The sequence below is a fragment of the Thunnus albacares genome, chromosome 22, assembly GCF_914725855.1.
Source record: "Thunnus albacares chromosome 22, fThuAlb1.1, whole genome shotgun sequence".
Classification (NCBI taxonomy): Eukaryota; Metazoa; Chordata; class Actinopteri; order Scombriformes; family Scombridae; genus Thunnus; species Thunnus albacares.
The window spans coordinates 21,611,979-21,628,796 of NC_058127.1; the positions used below are offsets into that span (position 1 = coordinate 21,611,979).

At 37.4% G+C, this 16,818-nt stretch overlaps 3 protein-coding genes across 3 annotated transcripts; all 3 read left to right on the plus strand.

Moving 5' to 3' along the window:
• Positions 1 to 3,518: 3,518 nt before the first annotated feature.
• On the plus strand, positions 3,519 to 5,338 carry LOC122973756. The gene is made up of 4 exons (XM_044341489.1): positions 3,519 to 3,652; positions 3,764 to 4,105; positions 4,435 to 4,545; positions 4,882 to 5,338. Exons 1-4 carry the CDS (start codon positions 3,607 to 3,609, stop codon positions 5,025 to 5,027), a joined length of 645 nt encoding a protein of 214 aa, XP_044197424.1. The 5' UTR covers positions 3,519 to 3,606; the 3' UTR covers positions 5,028 to 5,338.
• Positions 5,339 to 7,159: 1,821 nt separating this feature from the next.
• Positions 7,160 to 9,077, plus strand: LOC122973875. Its single transcript, XM_044341669.1, has 5 exons — positions 7,160 to 7,415; positions 7,527 to 7,868; positions 8,204 to 8,314; positions 8,454 to 8,488; positions 8,634 to 9,077. The coding sequence occupies exons 1-5, from the start codon at positions 7,370 to 7,372 to the stop codon at positions 8,754 to 8,756; spliced, it is 657 nt and encodes a 218-aa protein (XP_044197604.1). The 5' UTR covers positions 7,160 to 7,369; the 3' UTR covers positions 8,757 to 9,077.
• A 2,410-nt stretch (positions 9,078 to 11,487) lies between these two features.
• Positions 11,488 to 13,312, plus strand: LOC122973790. The gene is made up of 4 exons (XM_044341526.1): positions 11,488 to 11,618; positions 11,730 to 12,071; positions 12,409 to 12,519; positions 12,856 to 13,312. The coding sequence occupies exons 1-4, from the start codon at positions 11,573 to 11,575 to the stop codon at positions 12,999 to 13,001; spliced, it is 645 nt and encodes a 214-aa protein (XP_044197461.1). The 5' UTR covers positions 11,488 to 11,572; the 3' UTR covers positions 13,002 to 13,312.
• Positions 13,313 to 16,818: the final 3,506 nt, after the last annotated feature.

Sequence of the window (16,818 nt, forward strand, 5' to 3'; positions counted from 1 at the left end):
ACACCTCAGTCCAAAATTTCCCATAGATGTTCAATTGGGTTGAGATCTGGTGAGTGTGAAGGACATAGCATATGATTCACATCATTTTCATACTCATCAAACCATTCAGTGACCCCTCGTGCCCTATGGATGAGGGCATTGTCATCCTGGAAGAGACTACTTCCATCAGGATAGAAATGTTTCATCATAGGATAAAGGTGATCACTCAGGACAACTTTATATTGATCTGCAGTGACCCTGGTTTCCACATCCACGAGTCCGCTAGAGTCCACGTGACGTAAATTTTGTCATCAGAGGGTGTGCGCGTAAGCTCTGTTTGGACATCTGCGTACCTGCAATTTGTTGTGTCCACGTGGACCTGTCCGCACCAGTCCATGCGGTCACAACGCTGGCGGTGATCTACCGCGCATGTGTAGAACAGACCCCCCAAGTGGACCCCAGACGGTAGTATAAACAGAGCAACTACCTGTCCGTGGTGTCCACAGCGGTCCGTGTACGCGTCTGCCCAGGAGTAAAAATGAAGCTCTAGGGGACAAGTGGACCCAAACCAAACCAGCAAAATGCCCCCCACAGCATAGCAGAGCCACCAGATCCCTTCACTGTAGGGGTCAAGCATTCAGATCTGGACTGGTTTTTCCTTTAATTTGTCACCTGTCTGTATACACAAAAGCACATTTACGCACACATTTTTTATGTAGCTAACACACAAAGATCACAGTTTAATCTTGACTGGCTTCCTTTCTGTCAGAGAATTGATTTTAAAATACTGCTGTTGGTTTATATAGCACTGAATGGTTTAGGGCCAAAATACATTTCTGATCTGCTGCTACGTTATGAACCATCCAGACCTCTTAGGTCGTCTGGGGCAGGTCTGCTTTCTGTCCCCAGAGTAAAAACTAAACATGAAGAAGCAGTGCTCAGTTTTTATGCTCCACATATCTGGAACAAACTCCCAGAAAACTGCAGGTCTGCTGCAACTCTCAGTTCTTTTAAATCACAGCTGAAGACTTTTCTGTTTGCCGCCGCCTTTGATTAAGTCATATTTAAGGGTTAATATTTTACACTGCACTATAACTTTTATTCTCCTGTTTTAGATAGATAGATAGATAGATAGATAGATAGATAGATAGATAGATAGATAGATAGATAGATAGATAGATATTGACTTTATTAACACTTTTTAATTGTATTTAAATGTCTTTTTACTTGTGTTGCTTTTATATTCTGTCTTGATGCCTTTTATGCTCTATGTAAAGCAATTTGAACTGCCTTGTTGTTGAAATGTGTTGCCTTGCCTTACTGAAAATGTTTAGATAACATGTTGAACAACAGGACACAAACATATGGTTTTACTTAAAAGTATGAGTTTTTGTCTTTGCTAAATTGATGGCATTAATAAAGTTCAAAATGATCTCAAAATTGTTTGATTTTGTGATATTTTTATATCAGTATAGCACTCAGGTTACTCCATCCCCATGCTCATTTTACCCCTACCTTGGGGTAAGTTGTGCCATAGGACTAACTTTTTTTCATGGGTCATTGTTCTAAAACCATAATAATTAGATAACGTGTTTTAATTTCCATGATTACACAACAACCTAAGGTGTATATAGTAACTATTATTTGGAATAAATACACTTTTATTTTACAGTAAAATCATCAAATGTAAAAAGTGGTTCATGTTACCCCGTTTTCCCCTACAGCTTGGGTGGGGCTGGATGGTCATACTGTAGGCCTAGATTACACCACCCAGTGCTCTTGTCAAGCCAGCAGAGAGTTTTGTATTGTGAGCATGCTCCCTCTAGTGGCCTTCAGTGGTACTTGCAGATTAAGCTGAATGAAACTGAAACTTTTTAAATGAAGATAAAACCAAACCCACTGATGCTGCATTGATACACAGGACACTGAAATCTGAATGAAACCATAAAAAGGTTAAAAAGGTGTACTTACATAAGCAGTGGGTAATTATTTTCACATCAATTAATCTGTTAATTAGTTATTTTCTTTATTAATTGATTAGTCATTTGGTCCACAAAATGTTAGAAAAAGGTGAAAAAACTCAACCACTGTTTCCCAAAGCCCAAAGTGACATTCATTGAATGTCTTGTTTTGTCCCGACCAACAGTCCACAACCCAAAGATATTCAGTTTACTGACACAGAGGACCAAAGATACCAGAAAATATTCCCATTTGAAAAGCTGAAATCAGAGAATTTGGACATTTTTTCTCAAAAGATGACTCAAAATGATTTTATTATCAAAATAGTTGGCAATTAATTTAATAGCCAACAACTAATTGATTAATCATTGTAGCTCTAAAAACAGTAGAAATGTAATTATACTAGGGCTGCCTTCAGACATGAGCAAATACATCAATTAACCTATTTATATATTGTCTTAAACATTAGCAGAATAATATTAATATATTTCCACATTCAATATAACTTGGGCTGGGTTTCACCCATCAATACTTTTTTGGTACGGACCAAAAGGTATCCAAATAGTGACTGTGGCAGCCCCACAAAATATATTAATATATGCAAGTACTAACAGCTGGTATTAAATATAACAAGACTACAAATTGAAAATATTTGAGTACATAGTAACTGTAAGTGCTTACTGGTTGAACACACTTTGATTTAAATCATAATTTTACCAGTGTGAGATTATTTTATTTAGGCAAAGCTATTATATATGTTTTAACATAAGTTTGCTCAGTGAAAAAAGGGTTAGTAGAAAAACATGTTTCTATTGTTCAAAGTATGGTATCAGACAAAGTATTGAGTAATGTCAGCAATTTGTTTCCACACAGCTCATTAAATACAAGTTGTACAGAAACTGGAGACAGTGACGATCAGCTTTTCCTCCGTTTTGTTTAAAGTGAGTTCACACAGAGGAGTGGAGTAGTGAACAACTCTGTGCTTCAGTTTTCACAGGAATCAAAACAAGTGTGATTTGTTCTCGCTGGTTGTTGCTTACACTGTGTCAGAGAACATTTACATAAAGCTGTTCTCAACTTTCCCCTGTAGTGTAGCCAGGCACTTTCTGAATCTCTCTAGCTCAGTGGGGGCCACCAGGCTGTAAAGCCAGGTCTTATTCACAATGAATAGCAGCTGTCACTTTCCCAACCTTTGAGTCTGTATGTGTGAACGCCTTTTTAGCTCTGTTTTGGTCTCCACAAACTCCTGAGAAAAATATCTGTCTCTTTAGCTGCTAAATGCTCCACTACGTTCCCCAGATAGTCATTAACTTTGTCTGTCTGCAGGTTTAAATTATCATTCATACTCTCAAAGCAACTACTACTTGGTTGTTAAAGTACCTACAGCACAAACACAAATTTCATGTCCTTTCAGTTGTAACATGAAGACATTTTCACTCTGTAGATAAATGGACTTTCAGTAGAACATTAGATTGAATGTTCAGATAACACAGGTTGAGGAAATCACTCTTTGAGGCTATGATTTTGTTTCAACACTTCTTGTTTGGAAGTCATTTATGTGGCCAGTAAGAGCGTCAACATAAAAAACTCCCCGCCTCTTTCCAACAAAGCCCCTGTACATGAGCTCAGTGAATAAAGAGTCATTGCAGTTGGACGATCATACACACAATGAGGAGCTTTATCTTGATAACAGCTTTACTTCTCTGCAGCCTCAGTAAGTACTGACATTGAAATATTAAACATCTACATCTAAGGTGTAAGGATTTACGTCCCTATAGCTTTATCAGCTGAGGAGTAAATCTCTTGTTGTCTCTGTGTGTTTCAGGCTGGATCACTGTCTCAGTTTCTGAGTCTCAGACTGTGGAGGTCCAGCCTGGTGAAGAAGTCACACTGCAGTGCTCCAACATCTCCAGAACTCCAACTCACACATTTTGGTCCAGATTTGTCGATAGAACCGAGATCAGCTGTATCTCCTCTATGTACGGATCTGATAATGATGCTGAATACTGTGATGGATTCCAAAATGGGAAATTCAAAATGAGTTCCAACATCTCTACTGTTTCTCTTAAAATCACGCAAGTGGATTTATCTGACTCTGGGCTGTATTTCTGTGGATTTTACATGGATGGACGTACAGTACTTAAAGTAATAGATTTAAAATTTCAAGGTAAGAATGATTTCAGTTTTCTTGTCTCTTGAGTTTTTTGGTATATTGCAAATTCTCGCCATTGTATCCAACAAGTGTGATTACTTCAGCATTATGATTACAAAGCAAGTGTTTCAAAATAACATCCAGTTTAAATTGATCTTTGTTTCATTTCAAGGTCACGATGAATTCAGTGATGACGTGGACAGCGAGTGTAAAAGTAAGATTCTCCTGAAGTTTTCTTTCTTTCTTTCTGCAACTGAAGGTGAAACTAGATTCAGTTTTAATGTTAGCAGGGTGCCAAAACACTAAAGCTAAAGTAGAATCTGATCTTTAAATCTTTCTTGTAGAAGAGTCTGATGGAATAACAAAGCTGATGAGTGTGATCCTGGGTGGTGTGACTGCTTTCATCATAATGGTTGTCATTGGTCTGGTTGTAAAAATCAAGAAGATTCAGAAAGGTATTTGTGAGCGCTACTGTATCTTTTTATATTTGCTTTTATTGCTCGTGCACATACTTGTATTGTTATGTCAAAGTGCATTAACAACAATGTTTTTGGATAATGATTAATGTTGATGAGCTGATCAAACTTATTGTCTCTGTCATGTAGCCATTAATGAAGAACAGCATCCACAAAAAAATAAGGTGAATCCGTATTTCTACTTTTGCATGATCTCAGGCTTAAAATATCCCAGAATCACTTTAACTCATGATTATTTCTTTATTGTATATTTAAGATGATTTTATCATTTGTCATCATCTGACATTGTTTGTGAAGTCCTATATGTTGTATGAGAGTTCTCTGACTCTTATTTGCAGAACCTGGACTTTGATGACCTCAATGATACAGCGCTGAGTTTATATTCAGCAACAATAAGAAGCAGGAGGCATGCATCAGAGAGAGAAGTGGAGACTCAGGTTATTTATGCTGCCAGCAGATAGACTCAGGAAGCAACTGGAACTGCAACTCAGAGTGAAACTTTTTTTTTTCTATTAATGTGTTTATTTGATTTAGTGCAGCTGTTGGATGGGAAGAGTTATCATCACTTTGTCCAAAAACTGTGTTTTGCAATAAAGAGCTTATATTCATGCTATTTTTGGTGGTGCTCTATTTCAATTCTCACCGGCTCCTTCATTTTTTCCTCTCTATCTCTTTTTTCTCATCTGAAGTCTCTCATATTTTGTTTGAAGAATGTGACTGGTGTTTGAAGGAGGATTATGACTGTCCAGATTCTCTTCTAGAAAGAGTTATATGGAAGTCTGTAACTGGATGAATGAGTGAGCTACACATCACTTGTTTGACATCATTTTTAGGAGACAGGGTTATAAAATCATGAGGTCTCTTAACTCAAAGCTTTGTGGGAGTAAAATCTCAAAGGAAGCAGTGAATACTGGCAGACTTTCTTTAAAATTATTCTCTACATTTAATCAATGTTCTTGAAAATACTGAGTTCACATTACAGAAACAGGATTCTGCACACATCACAGCTAGGCAGCATGTAGTCAGGTGCTACATATCCAACCGAAAAATACAAAGATACAGTAGCTACTCAGTTTCGGCCCTGAGTGTGTTTGCATTACTGTATGCCCCACATCTGCCCATTCTGACACTTTCCACTGTGGTAACAAACGGATCTGTCTCTATCAGCCTGAAGTGAAATCTCAACCACAGGAAGACTGGCTTTCAGCTGAGTGCTATTCTTCAGTCTGTAACGTTCACAATATCAGCTGCAACAGGCGTGAAACAACAATGTTAATGAAACTGGCACTTGTTGTCTTTATCTCACTCTTGATATACTGTGTTGATGACAGAATTGATGAAATACTTACTTGTAACACAGAGACCCTTTTCACTTCAGACATTTTGACATGTTGCAGCAGGAAAAGGTGTAAATAATAAAATGAATGATGGCTGAATTCCATTTAGGTGCTTCAGTTTCAGGGTCCTGCTATCATGCATGCTGGCTCACTGTCACACTGTCATGACTTTACTGGGACACCTGAATAAAGCGGAGGCATGGTTATTGTTGTTAGAGACACCTGTGCTTTTCCTACAGTGAAAAATGTCTGCTGTGAAAAGGGCCTGTGGCTAAAGGCAAATATCCTCAAAAAGAAGATGGAATGAAAACAGCAAATATCTCTGATACAACACTGACACGTGTGTGTATGGATTACCCAAATTATATAACTTTCTTAATGCTGCATGAACAGATTTTTGTCCACTTGGGGGCAGCGGAGAACAAACCATAAAGACAATATCTGACATATTATCACCTTGTAAAGTTTATTTGCAATATTAACATTTATTTGGAGTCGTGTTTCTATCCAGCTGAGGAATGTAAGTCCAATATTCACTCTTCATTTACGGCACATTCACACATATGGATGCAAAGTAGTCGGCAGTCTCTGTACTCTTATCAATCTGTAGTTCTTTGTGTGTTGTGTTGAGCACATACATTTACATACTCTGCTCCGACTGGACAGCTGTTTTCTCACATAGCACCCATACTAATGAACCAACAATGTCAGCAATTTGTTTCTACACATCGTCGTTCTTTTAAAATCTAGCAGCTCTTTAAATACACGTTGTAGAGAAACCGAAGATAGTGACGATAAGCTTTTCCTCCATTTTATTTAAAGTTAGTTTATGTAGTGAACAACTCTGCTATTCCATTTACACAGAAATCAAAATGAGTGCATTTGACTCTTGCTGGTTGTTGCTTTCTGAATCTCTCTAGCTCAGTGGGGGTCACCAGGCTGTAAAGCCAGGTCTTATTCACAATGAATAGCAGCTGTCACTTTCCTAACCTTTGAGTCTGTATGTGTGAGTGCCCTGTTAGCTCTGTTTTGGTCTCCACCAACTCCTGAGAGAAATATCTGTCTCTTTAGCTGCTAAATGCTCCACTATGTTCCCCAGATAGTCATTAACTTTGTCTGCAGGTTTAAAGTATCAAATTCATACTCTCAAAGCAACTACTACTTGGTTGTTAAAGTACCTACAGCACAAACACAAATTTCATGTCCTTTCAGTTGTAACATGAAGATATTTTCACTCTGTAGATAGATGGACTTTTAGTAGAACATTAGATTGAATGTTCAGATAACACAGGTTGAGGAAATCACTCTTTGAGGCTATGATTTTGTTTCAACACTTCTTGTTCGGAAGTCATTTATGTGGCCAGTAAGAGCGTCAACATAAAAAACTCCCCGCCTCTTTCCAACAAAGCCCCTGTACATGAGCTCAGTGAATAAAGAGTCATTGCAGTTGGACGATCATACACACAATGAGGAGCTTTATCTTGATAACAGCTTTACTTCTCTGCAGCCTCAGTAAGTACTGACATTGAAATATTAAACATCTACATCTAAGGTGTAAGGATTTACGTCCCTGTTGCTTTATCAGCTGAGGAGTAAATCTCTTGTTGTCTCTGTGTGTTTCAGGCTGGATCACTGTCTCAGTTTCTGAGTCTCAGACTGTGGAGGTCCAGTCTGGTAAAGAAGTCACGCTGCAGTGCTCCAACATGTCCAGAACTCCAACTCACACATTTTGGTCCAGATTTGTCAACAGAACCGAGATCAGCTGTATCTCCTCTATGTTCGGATCTGATGGCAATGCTGAATACTGTGATGGATTCCAAAATGGGAAATTCAAAATGAGTTCCAACGTCTCTACTGTCTCTCTTAAAATCATGCAAGTGGATTTATCTGACTCTGGGCTGTATTTCTGTGGATTTTACATGCATGGACGTACAATACTTAAAGTAATAGATTTAAATGTTCAAGGTAAGAATGTTTTCAGTTCTCTTGTCTCTTGAGTTTTTTGGTATATTTCAAATTTAGATTCTCACCATTGTATCCAACATGTGCGACGACTTCAGCATTATGATTACAAAGCAAGTGTTTCAAAATAACATCCAGTTTAAATTGATATTTGTTTCATTTCAAGGCCACGATGAGTTCAGTGATGACGTGGACAGCGAGTGTATAAGTAAGATTCTCCTGAAGTTTTCTTTCTTTCTTTCTTCAACTGAAGGTGAAACTAGATTCAGTTTTAATGTTAGCAGGGTGCCAAAACACTAAAGCTAAAGTAGAATCTGATCTTTCAATTTTTCTTGTAGAAGAGTCTGATGGAATAACAAAGCTGATGAGTGTGATCCTGGGTGGTCTGACTGTTTTCCTTATAATGGTCGTAATTGGTCTGGTTGTCAAAATCAAGAAGCTTCAGACAGGTATTTGTTAGAGCTACTGTATCTTTTTATATTTGGCTCTGTTGTGTTTGCATGTCCTATTTAAAGCTGTGTAAACATGATTTGGAATATGATAAATGTGATTACTTAATTGATAACATGTGTTGTCTCTCTTGTATAGCTCCTAATGAAGAACAAAATACACCACAGAGTGAGGTGAATCTAACTTGAAAACTTTCTTTTATGTATTAAAATGTAGGAAGTGTTACAATCACTTCAAGTCATTCATCAGTTATTTCTTTTAGTTTTTCCTCACAAAGTCAGCTGTCAGATGAGTGATTGTAAATACTTTAATTTGCAGAATCTGGGCTCTGATAACCTGAACTACGCAGCACTGAGTTTCAATCCAAAGCCCAAAAGAATCCGAAGGCCTGCATCAGGGAGAGAAGTGGAGCCAAATGTGATTTATGCTGCCACCAGATAGACTCAGGAAGCACCTGGAACTGCAGCTTAGAGGTTAATTGATAACTTGTTCCAGTATATCACTCTGCTGTTGTGTTTTTGTACAGCTGGCAGGTGGGAGAGGCAACTATCACCATGTCAAAAAAATCCAGTTTGTAATAAAGATGTATTTGTGGCAAATTTGCAGTCTTGGTGCTGAGTTTTATTTCTCACATGACTGTTTATTTTCCTTTGCTTATTTAATCTGCCTTCAATCTCAATGTAAAAGCAAAAGAATATGATTGGTGTTCGATTGAGGAGGGGTCAGTAAGGACATTGATTATTGTCAGATTAAAGAGAGTTTAGATGGAGTTCTTCAATGTTACTGAGGTCATGTTGGTTGTTTGACAGGAAGAGAGAGCACAGTGTGGTCTGAGCTGAAGTGATGCGTGTTTGCATGCAAATATAGACATGTATTGATGCCCTGCTTGTTATTTTCCATTGTGGTGGTAAACAGGAAGACTGGTCTTCAGGTCTCTGCATTATAACTACACCCAACAAAGGTCTACTGATTTTATGAAGAAATAATATTTCATCAAAATAACTTATTAAAATTATATTTTTAAAGATCTTATTGGTTCATTTAACTTCACATCACGTATCAGTTTGTGTTTTACCATGCTGGAAAGACATGAGATAAAAAAAAAGGCCCAGCACTTGCAAAACCACACACAAGTGTTTACTTAAACCGTGACCGAACTCAAAAGATGATTGTCAAAAATTGTGCATTGTGGTTGAAACACACTATGAAAGTATAAGTACAATACATTCAGAAATCAACCCTGTTCCTTGCTGCAGAACATTTGAAATTTAAGGGCAGGAAAACATCTTCAATAACAGCTTTATGTTTGTAGTGTCAAACTGCTGTACAGTGATGAGGAACAATAGACTAATGACAATTCACTACTCATACATTACACTACTACACGTGTCATACTGTAGTCCTACATTACACCACCCAGTGCTCTTGACAGGCCAGTAGAAAGTTTTGTATTGTGAGCATGCTCCCTCTAGTGGCCTTCAGTGGTACTTGCAGATTAAGCTGAATGAAACTGAAACTTTTTAAATGAAGATAAAACCAAACCCACTGACGCTGCATTGATACACAGGACACTGAAATCTGAATGAAACCATCAAAAGGTTAAAAAGGTGTACTTACATAAACAGTGGGTATTTATTTTCACATCACTTAATCTGTTAATTATTTTCAATTAATTGATTAGTCATTTGGTTCATAAAATGTAAGAAAAAGGTGAAAAAACTCAACCAATGTGTCTCAAAGCCCAAAGTGACATTCCTTTAGTGTCTTGTTTTGTCCCAACCAACAGTCCACAACCCAAAGATATTCAGTTTACTGTCATAGAGGACCAAAGATACCAGAAAATATGCTTTTTTGAGAAGCTGAAATTGGAAAATTTTGATATTTTTTCTTAAAAAATGCCTCAAAATGATTATTTAAATAGTTGGCAATTAATTTAATAGCCAACAACTAATTGATTAATCATTGTAGCTCTAAAAACAGTAGAAATGTAATTATACTAGGGCTGCCTTCAGACATGAGCAAATACATCAATTAACCTATTTATATATTGTCTTATACATTAGCAGAATTATATTGATATATTTCCACATTCAATATAACTTGGGCTTGGTTTCACCCATCAATACTTCTTTTGGTACGGACCAAAAGGTATCCAAATAGTGACTGTGGCAGCCCCACAAAATATATTAATATATGTAAGTACTAAAAGCTGGTATTAAATATAACAAGACTACAAATTGAAAATATTTGAGTACATAGTAACTGTAAGTGCTTACTGGTTGAACACACTTTGATTTAAATCATAATTTTACCAGTGTGAGATTATTTTATTTAGGCAAAGCTATTATATATGTTTTAACATAAGTTTGCTCAGTGAAAAAAGGGTTAGTAGAAAAACATGTTTCTATTGTTCAAAGTATGGTATCAGACAAAGTATTGAGTAATGTCAGCAATTTGTTTCCACACAGCTCATTAAATACAAGTTGTACAGAAACTGGAGACAGTGACGATCAGCTTTTCCTCCGTTTTGTTTAAAGTGAGTTCACACAGAGGAGTGGAGTAGTGAACAACTCTGTGCTTCAGTTTTCACAGGAATCAAAACAAGTGTGATTTGTTCTCGCTGGTTGTTGCTTACACTGTGTCAGAGAACATTTACATAAAGCTGTTCTCAACTTTCCCCTGTAGTGTAGCCAGGCACTTTCTGAATCTCTCTAGCTCAGCCACCAGGCTGTAAAGCCAGGTCTTATTCACAATGAATAGCAGCTGTCACTTTCCCAACCTTTGAGTCTGTATGTGTGAACGCCTTTTTAGCTCTGTTTTGGTCTCCACAAACTCCTGAGAAAAATATCTGTCTCTTTAGCTGCTAAATGCTCCACTACGTTCCCCAGATAGTCATTAACTTTGTCTGTCTGCAGGTTTAAATTATCATTCATACTCTCAAAGCAACTACTACTTGGTTGTTAAAGTACCTACAGCACAAACACAAATGTCATGTCCTTTCAGTTGTAACATGAAGACATTTTCACTCTGTAGATAAATGGACTTTCAGTAGAACATTAGATTGAATGTTCAGATAACACAGGTTGAGGAAATCACTCTTTGAGGCTATGATTTTGTTTCAACACTTCTTGTTTGGAAGTCATTTATGTGGCCAGTAAGAGCGTCAACATAAAAAACTCCCCGCCTCTTTCCAACAAAGCCCCTGTACATGAGCTCAGTGAATAAAGAGTCATTGCAGTTGGACGATCATACACACAATGAGGAGCTTTATCTTGATAACAGCTTTACTTCTCTGCAGCCTCAGTAAGTACTGACATTGAAATATTAAACATCTACATCTAAGGTGTAAGGATTTACGTCCCTATAGCTTTATCAGCTGAGGAGTAAATCTCTTGTTGTCTCTGTGTGTTTCAGGCTGGATCACTGTCTCAGTTTCTGAGTCTCAGACTGTGGAGGTCCAGCCTGGTGAAGAAATCACACTGCAGTGCTCCAACATCTCCAGAACTCCAACTCACACATTTTGGTCCAGATTTGTCAACAGAACCGAGATCAGCTGTATCTCCTCTATGTTCGGATCTGATGGCAATGCTGAATACTGTGATGGATTCCAAAATGGGAAATTCAAAATGAGTTCCAACGTCTCTACTGTCTCTCTTAAAATCATGCAATTGGATTTATCTGACTCTGGGCTGTATTTCTGTGGATTTTACATGCATGGACGTACAATACTTAAAGTAATAGATTTAAATGTTCAAGGTAAGAATGTTTTCAGTTCTCTTGTCTCTTGAGTTTTTTGGTATATTTCAAATTTAGATTCTCACCATTGTATTCAACATGTGCGACAACTTCAGACTTCACTGATTACAAAGCAAGTGTTTCAAAATAACATCCAGTTTAAATTGATCTTTGTTTCATTTCAAGGTCACGATGAATTCAGTGATGACGTGGACAGCGAGTGTAAAAGTAAGATTCTCCTGAAGTTTTCTTTCTTTCTTTCTGCAACTGAAGGTGAAACTAGATTCAGTTTTAATGTTAGCAGGGTGCCAAAACACTAAAGCTAAAGTAGAATCTGATCTTTAAATCTTTCTTGTAGAAGAGTCTGATGGAATAACAAAGCTGATGAGTGTGATCCTGGGTGGTGTGACTGCTTTCATCATAATGGTTGTCATTGGTCTGGTTGTAAAAATCAAGAAGCTTCAGAAAGGTATTTGTGAGCGCTACTGTATCTTTTTATATTTGCTTTTATTGCTCGTGCACATACTTGTATTGTTATGTCAAAGTGCATTAACAACAATGTTTTTGGATAATGATTAATGTTGATGAGCTGATCAAACTTATTGTCTCTGTCATGTAGCCATTAATGAAGAACAGCATCCACAAAAAAATAAGGTGAATCCGTATTTCTACTTTTGTATGATCTCAGGCTTAAAATATCCCAGAATCACTTTAACTCATGATTATTTCTTTATTGTATATTTAAGATGATTTTATCATTTGTCATCATCTGACATTGTTTGTGAAGTCCTATATGTTGTATGAGAGTTCTCTGACTCTTATTTGCAGAACCTGGACTTTGATGACCTCAATGATACAGCGCTGAGTTTATATTCAGCAACAATAAGAAGCAGGAGGCATGCATCAGAGAGAGAAGTGGAGACTCAGGTTATTTATGCTGCCAGCAGATAGACTCAGGAAGCAACTGGAACTGCAACTCAGAGTGAAACTTTTTTTTTTCTATTAATGTGTTTATTTGATTTAGTGCAGCTGTTGGATGGGAAGAGTTATCATCACTTTGTCCAAAAACTGTGTTTTGCAATAAAGAGCTTATATTCATGCTATTTTTGGTGGTGCTCTATTTCAATTCTCACCGGCTCCTTCATTTTTTCCTCTCTATCTCTTTTTTCTCATCTGAAGTCTCTCATATTTTGTTTGAAGAATGTGACTGGTGTTTGAAGGAGGATTATGACTGTCCAGATTCTCTTCTAGAAAGAGTTATATGGAAGTCTGTAACTGGATGAATGAGTGAGCTACACATCACTTGTTTGACATCATTTTTAGGAGACAGGGTTATAAAATCATGAGGTCTCTTAACTCAAAGCTTTGTGGGAGTAAAATCTCAAAGGAAGCAGTGAATACTGGCAGACTTTCTTTAAAATTATTCTCTACATTTAATCAATGTTCTTGAAAATACTGAGTTCACATTACAGAAACAGGATTCTGCACAAATGTCTGCTGTGAAAAGGGCCTGTGGCTAAAGGCAAATATCCTCAAAAAGAAGATAGAATGAAAACAGTAAATATCTCTTTGCAACACTGACACGTGTGTGTATGGATGATCCAAATGTAACTTTCTTAAAGCTGCATGAACAGATTTTTGTCCACTTGGGGGCAGCGGAGAACAAACCATAAAGACAACATCTGACATATTATCACCTTGTAAAGTTTATTTGCAACATTATCATTTATTTGGAGTCGTGTTTCTATCCAGCTGAGTAACGTAAGTCCAATATTCACTCTTCTTTTATGGCGGGTTCACACATATGGATGCAAAGTAGTCGGCAGTCTCTGGACTCTTATCAATCTGTAGTTCTGTGTCTGTTGTGTTGAGCACATACATTTACATACTCTGGTCTGACTGGACAGCTGTTTTCTCACATAGCCTCTGTACTAATGAAGCAACAATGTCGGCAATTTGTTTCTACACATCATCATTCTTTTAAAATCTAGCAGCTCATTAAATACACGTTGTAGGGAAACCGGAGACAGTGACGATCAGCTTTTCCTCCATTTTGTTTAAAGTTAGTTTACGTTGTGACCAACTCTGTTATTCCGTTTACACAGAAATCAAAATGAGTGAATTTGGCTCTTGCTGGTTGTTGCTTTCTGAATCTCTCTAGCTCAGTGGAGGCCGCAGGGCTGTAAAGCCAGGTCTCATTCACAATGAATAGCAGCTGTCACTTTCCCAACCTTTGAGTCTGTATGTGTGAATGCCCAGTTAGCTCTGTTTTGGTCTCCACCAACTCCTGAGAAAAATATCTATCTCTTTAGCTGCTAAATGCTCCACTATGTTCCCCAAATAGTCACTAACTTTGTCTGTCTGCAGGTTTAAAGTATCAAATTCATACTCTCAAAGCAACTACTACTTGGTTGTTAAAGTACCTACAGCACAGACATAATTTCATGTCCTTTCAATTGTAACATGAAGACATTTTCACTCTGTAGATAAATGGACTTTTAGTAGAACATTAGATTGAATGTTCAGATAACACAGGTTGAGGATGTTCTCCTGTAGCCTCACAATCACTCTTTGAGGCTATGATCTTGTTTCAACACTTCTTGTTCGGAAGTCATTTATGTGGCCAGTAAGAGCGTCAACATAAAAAACTCCCCGCCTCTTTCCAACAAAGCCCCTGTACATGAGCTCAGTGAATAAAGAGTCATTGCAGTTGGACGATCATACACACAATGAGGAACTTTATCTTGATAACAGCTTTACTTCTCTGCAGCCTCAGTAAGTACTGACATTGAAATATTAAACATCTACATCTAAGGTGTAAGGATTTAGGTCCCTGTTGCTTTATCAGCTGAGGAGTAAATCTCTTGTTGTCTCTGTGTGTTTCAGGCTGGATCACTGTCTCAGTTTCTGAGTCTCAGACTGTGGAGGTCCAGCCTGGTGAAGAAGTCACACTGCAGTGCTCCAACATCTCCAGAACTCCAACTCACACATTTTGGTCCAGATTTGTCAACAGAACCGAGATCAGCTGTATCTCCTCTATGTACGGATCTGATAATGATGCTGAATACTGTGATGGATTCCAAAATGGGAAATTCAAAATGAGTTCCAACGTCTCTACTGTCTCTCTTAAAATCATGCAAGTGGATTTATCCGACTCTGGGCTGTATTTGTGTGGATTTTACATTTTACATGTACATACAATACTTAAAGTAATAGATTTAAAATTTCAAGGTAAGAATGTTTTCAGTTTTCTTGTGTCTTGAGTTTTTTGGTATATTGCAAATTTAGATTCTCACCATTGTATCCAACATGTGCGACGACTTCAGCATTATGATTACAAAGCAAGTGTTTCAAAATAACATCCAGTTTAAATTTGTCTTTGTTTCATTTCAAGGCCACGATGAATTCAGTGATGACGTGGACAGCGAGTGTATAAGTAAGATTCTCCTAAAGTTTTCTTTCATTGCACAAACTGTCAGTCAACTGAAGGTGAAACTAGATTCAGTTTTAATGTTAGCAGGGTGCCAAAACGCTAAAGCTAAAGTAGAATCTGATCTTTCAATCTTTCTTGTAGAAGAGTCTGATGGAATAACAAAGCTGATGAGTGTGATCCTGGGTGGTCTGACTGTTTTCCTTATAATGGTCGTCATTGGTCTGGTTGTCAAAATCAAGAAGCTTCAGACAGGTATTTGTTAGAGCTACTGTATCTTTTTATATTTGGCTCTATTGTGTTTGCATGTCCTAAAGTTGTGTAAACATGATTTGGAATATGATAAATGTGATTAATTAACTGATAACATGTGTTGTCTCTCTTGTATAGCTCCTAATGAAGAACAAAATACACCACAGTGTGAGGTGAATCTTACTTGAAAACTTTCTTTTATGTATTAAAATGTAGGAAGTGCTACAATCACTTCAAGTCATTCATCAGTTATTTCTTTTGGTTTTTCCTCACAAATTCAGCTGTCAGATGAGTGATTGTAAATACTTTAATTTGCAGAATCTGGGCTCTGATAACCTGAACTACGCAGCACTGAGTTTCAATCCAAAGCCAAAAAGAATCCGAAGGCCTGCATCAGGGAGCCAAATGTGATTTTTGCTGCCACCAGATAGACTCAGGAAGCACCTGGAACTGCAGTTTAGAGGTCAACCGATAACTTGTGCCAGTATATCACTCTGCTGCTGTGTTTTTGTACAACTGGCAGGAGCGAGAAGCAACTATCACCATGTCAAAAAAATCCAGTTTGTAATAAAGATGTATGTGTGGCAAATTTGCAGTCTTTGCACTGGATTTTATTTCTCACATGATTGTTTATTTTCCTTTGCTTATTTAATCTGCCTTCAATCTCAATGTAAAAGCAAAAGAATATGATTGGTGTTCGATTGAGGAGGGGTCAGTGAGGACATTGATTATTGTCAGATTAAAGAGAGTTTAGATGGAGTTCTTCAATGTTACTGAGGTCACGTTGGTTGTTTGACAGGAAGAGAGAGCACAGTGTGGTCTGAGCTGAAGTGATGCGTGTTTGCATACAAATATAGACATGTATTGATGCCCTGCTTGTTATTTTCCATTGTGGTGGTAAACAGGAAGACTGGTCTTCAGGTCTCTGCATTATAACTACACCCAACAAAGGTCTACTGATTTTATGAAGAAATAATATTTCATCAAAATAACTTATTAAAATTATATTTTTAAAGATCTTATTGGTTCATTTAACTTCACATCACGTATCAGTTTGTGTTTTACCATGCTGGAAAGACATGAGAT

Bases quoted from the DNA above. Each gene is read 5' to 3' on its own strand.
- LOC122973875 (XM_044341669.1), top strand. From the start codon at position 7,370: ATGAGGAGCTTTATCTTGATAACAGCTTTACTTCTCTGCAGCCTCA. The intron at 7,416-7,526 runs GTAAGTACTGAC...TGTGTGTTTCAG, and splicing joins TTTACTTCTCTGCAGCCTCA to GCTGGATCACTGTCTCAGTT. The intron at 7,869-8,203 runs GTAAGAATGTTT...TTTTTCTTGTAG, and splicing joins AATAGATTTAAATGTTCAAG to AAGAGTCTGATGGAATAACA.
- LOC122973790 (XM_044341526.1), top strand. From the start codon at position 11,573: ATGAGGAGCTTTATCTTGATAACAGCTTTACTTCTCTGCAGCCTCA. The intron at 12,072-12,408 runs GTAAGAATGTTT...TCTTTCTTGTAG, and splicing joins AATAGATTTAAATGTTCAAG to AAGAGTCTGATGGAATAACA. The intron at 12,520-12,855 runs GTATTTGTGAGC...ATGTTGTATGAG, and splicing joins AATCAAGAAGCTTCAGAAAG to AGTTCTCTGACTCTTATTTG.
- LOC122973756 (XM_044341489.1), top strand. From the start codon at position 3,607: ATGAGGAGCTTTATCTTGATAACAGCTTTACTTCTCTGCAGCCTCA. The intron at 4,106-4,434 runs GTAAGAATGATT...TCTTTCTTGTAG, and splicing joins AATAGATTTAAAATTTCAAG to AAGAGTCTGATGGAATAACA. The intron at 4,546-4,881 runs GTATTTGTGAGC...ATGTTGTATGAG, and splicing joins AATCAAGAAGATTCAGAAAG to AGTTCTCTGACTCTTATTTG.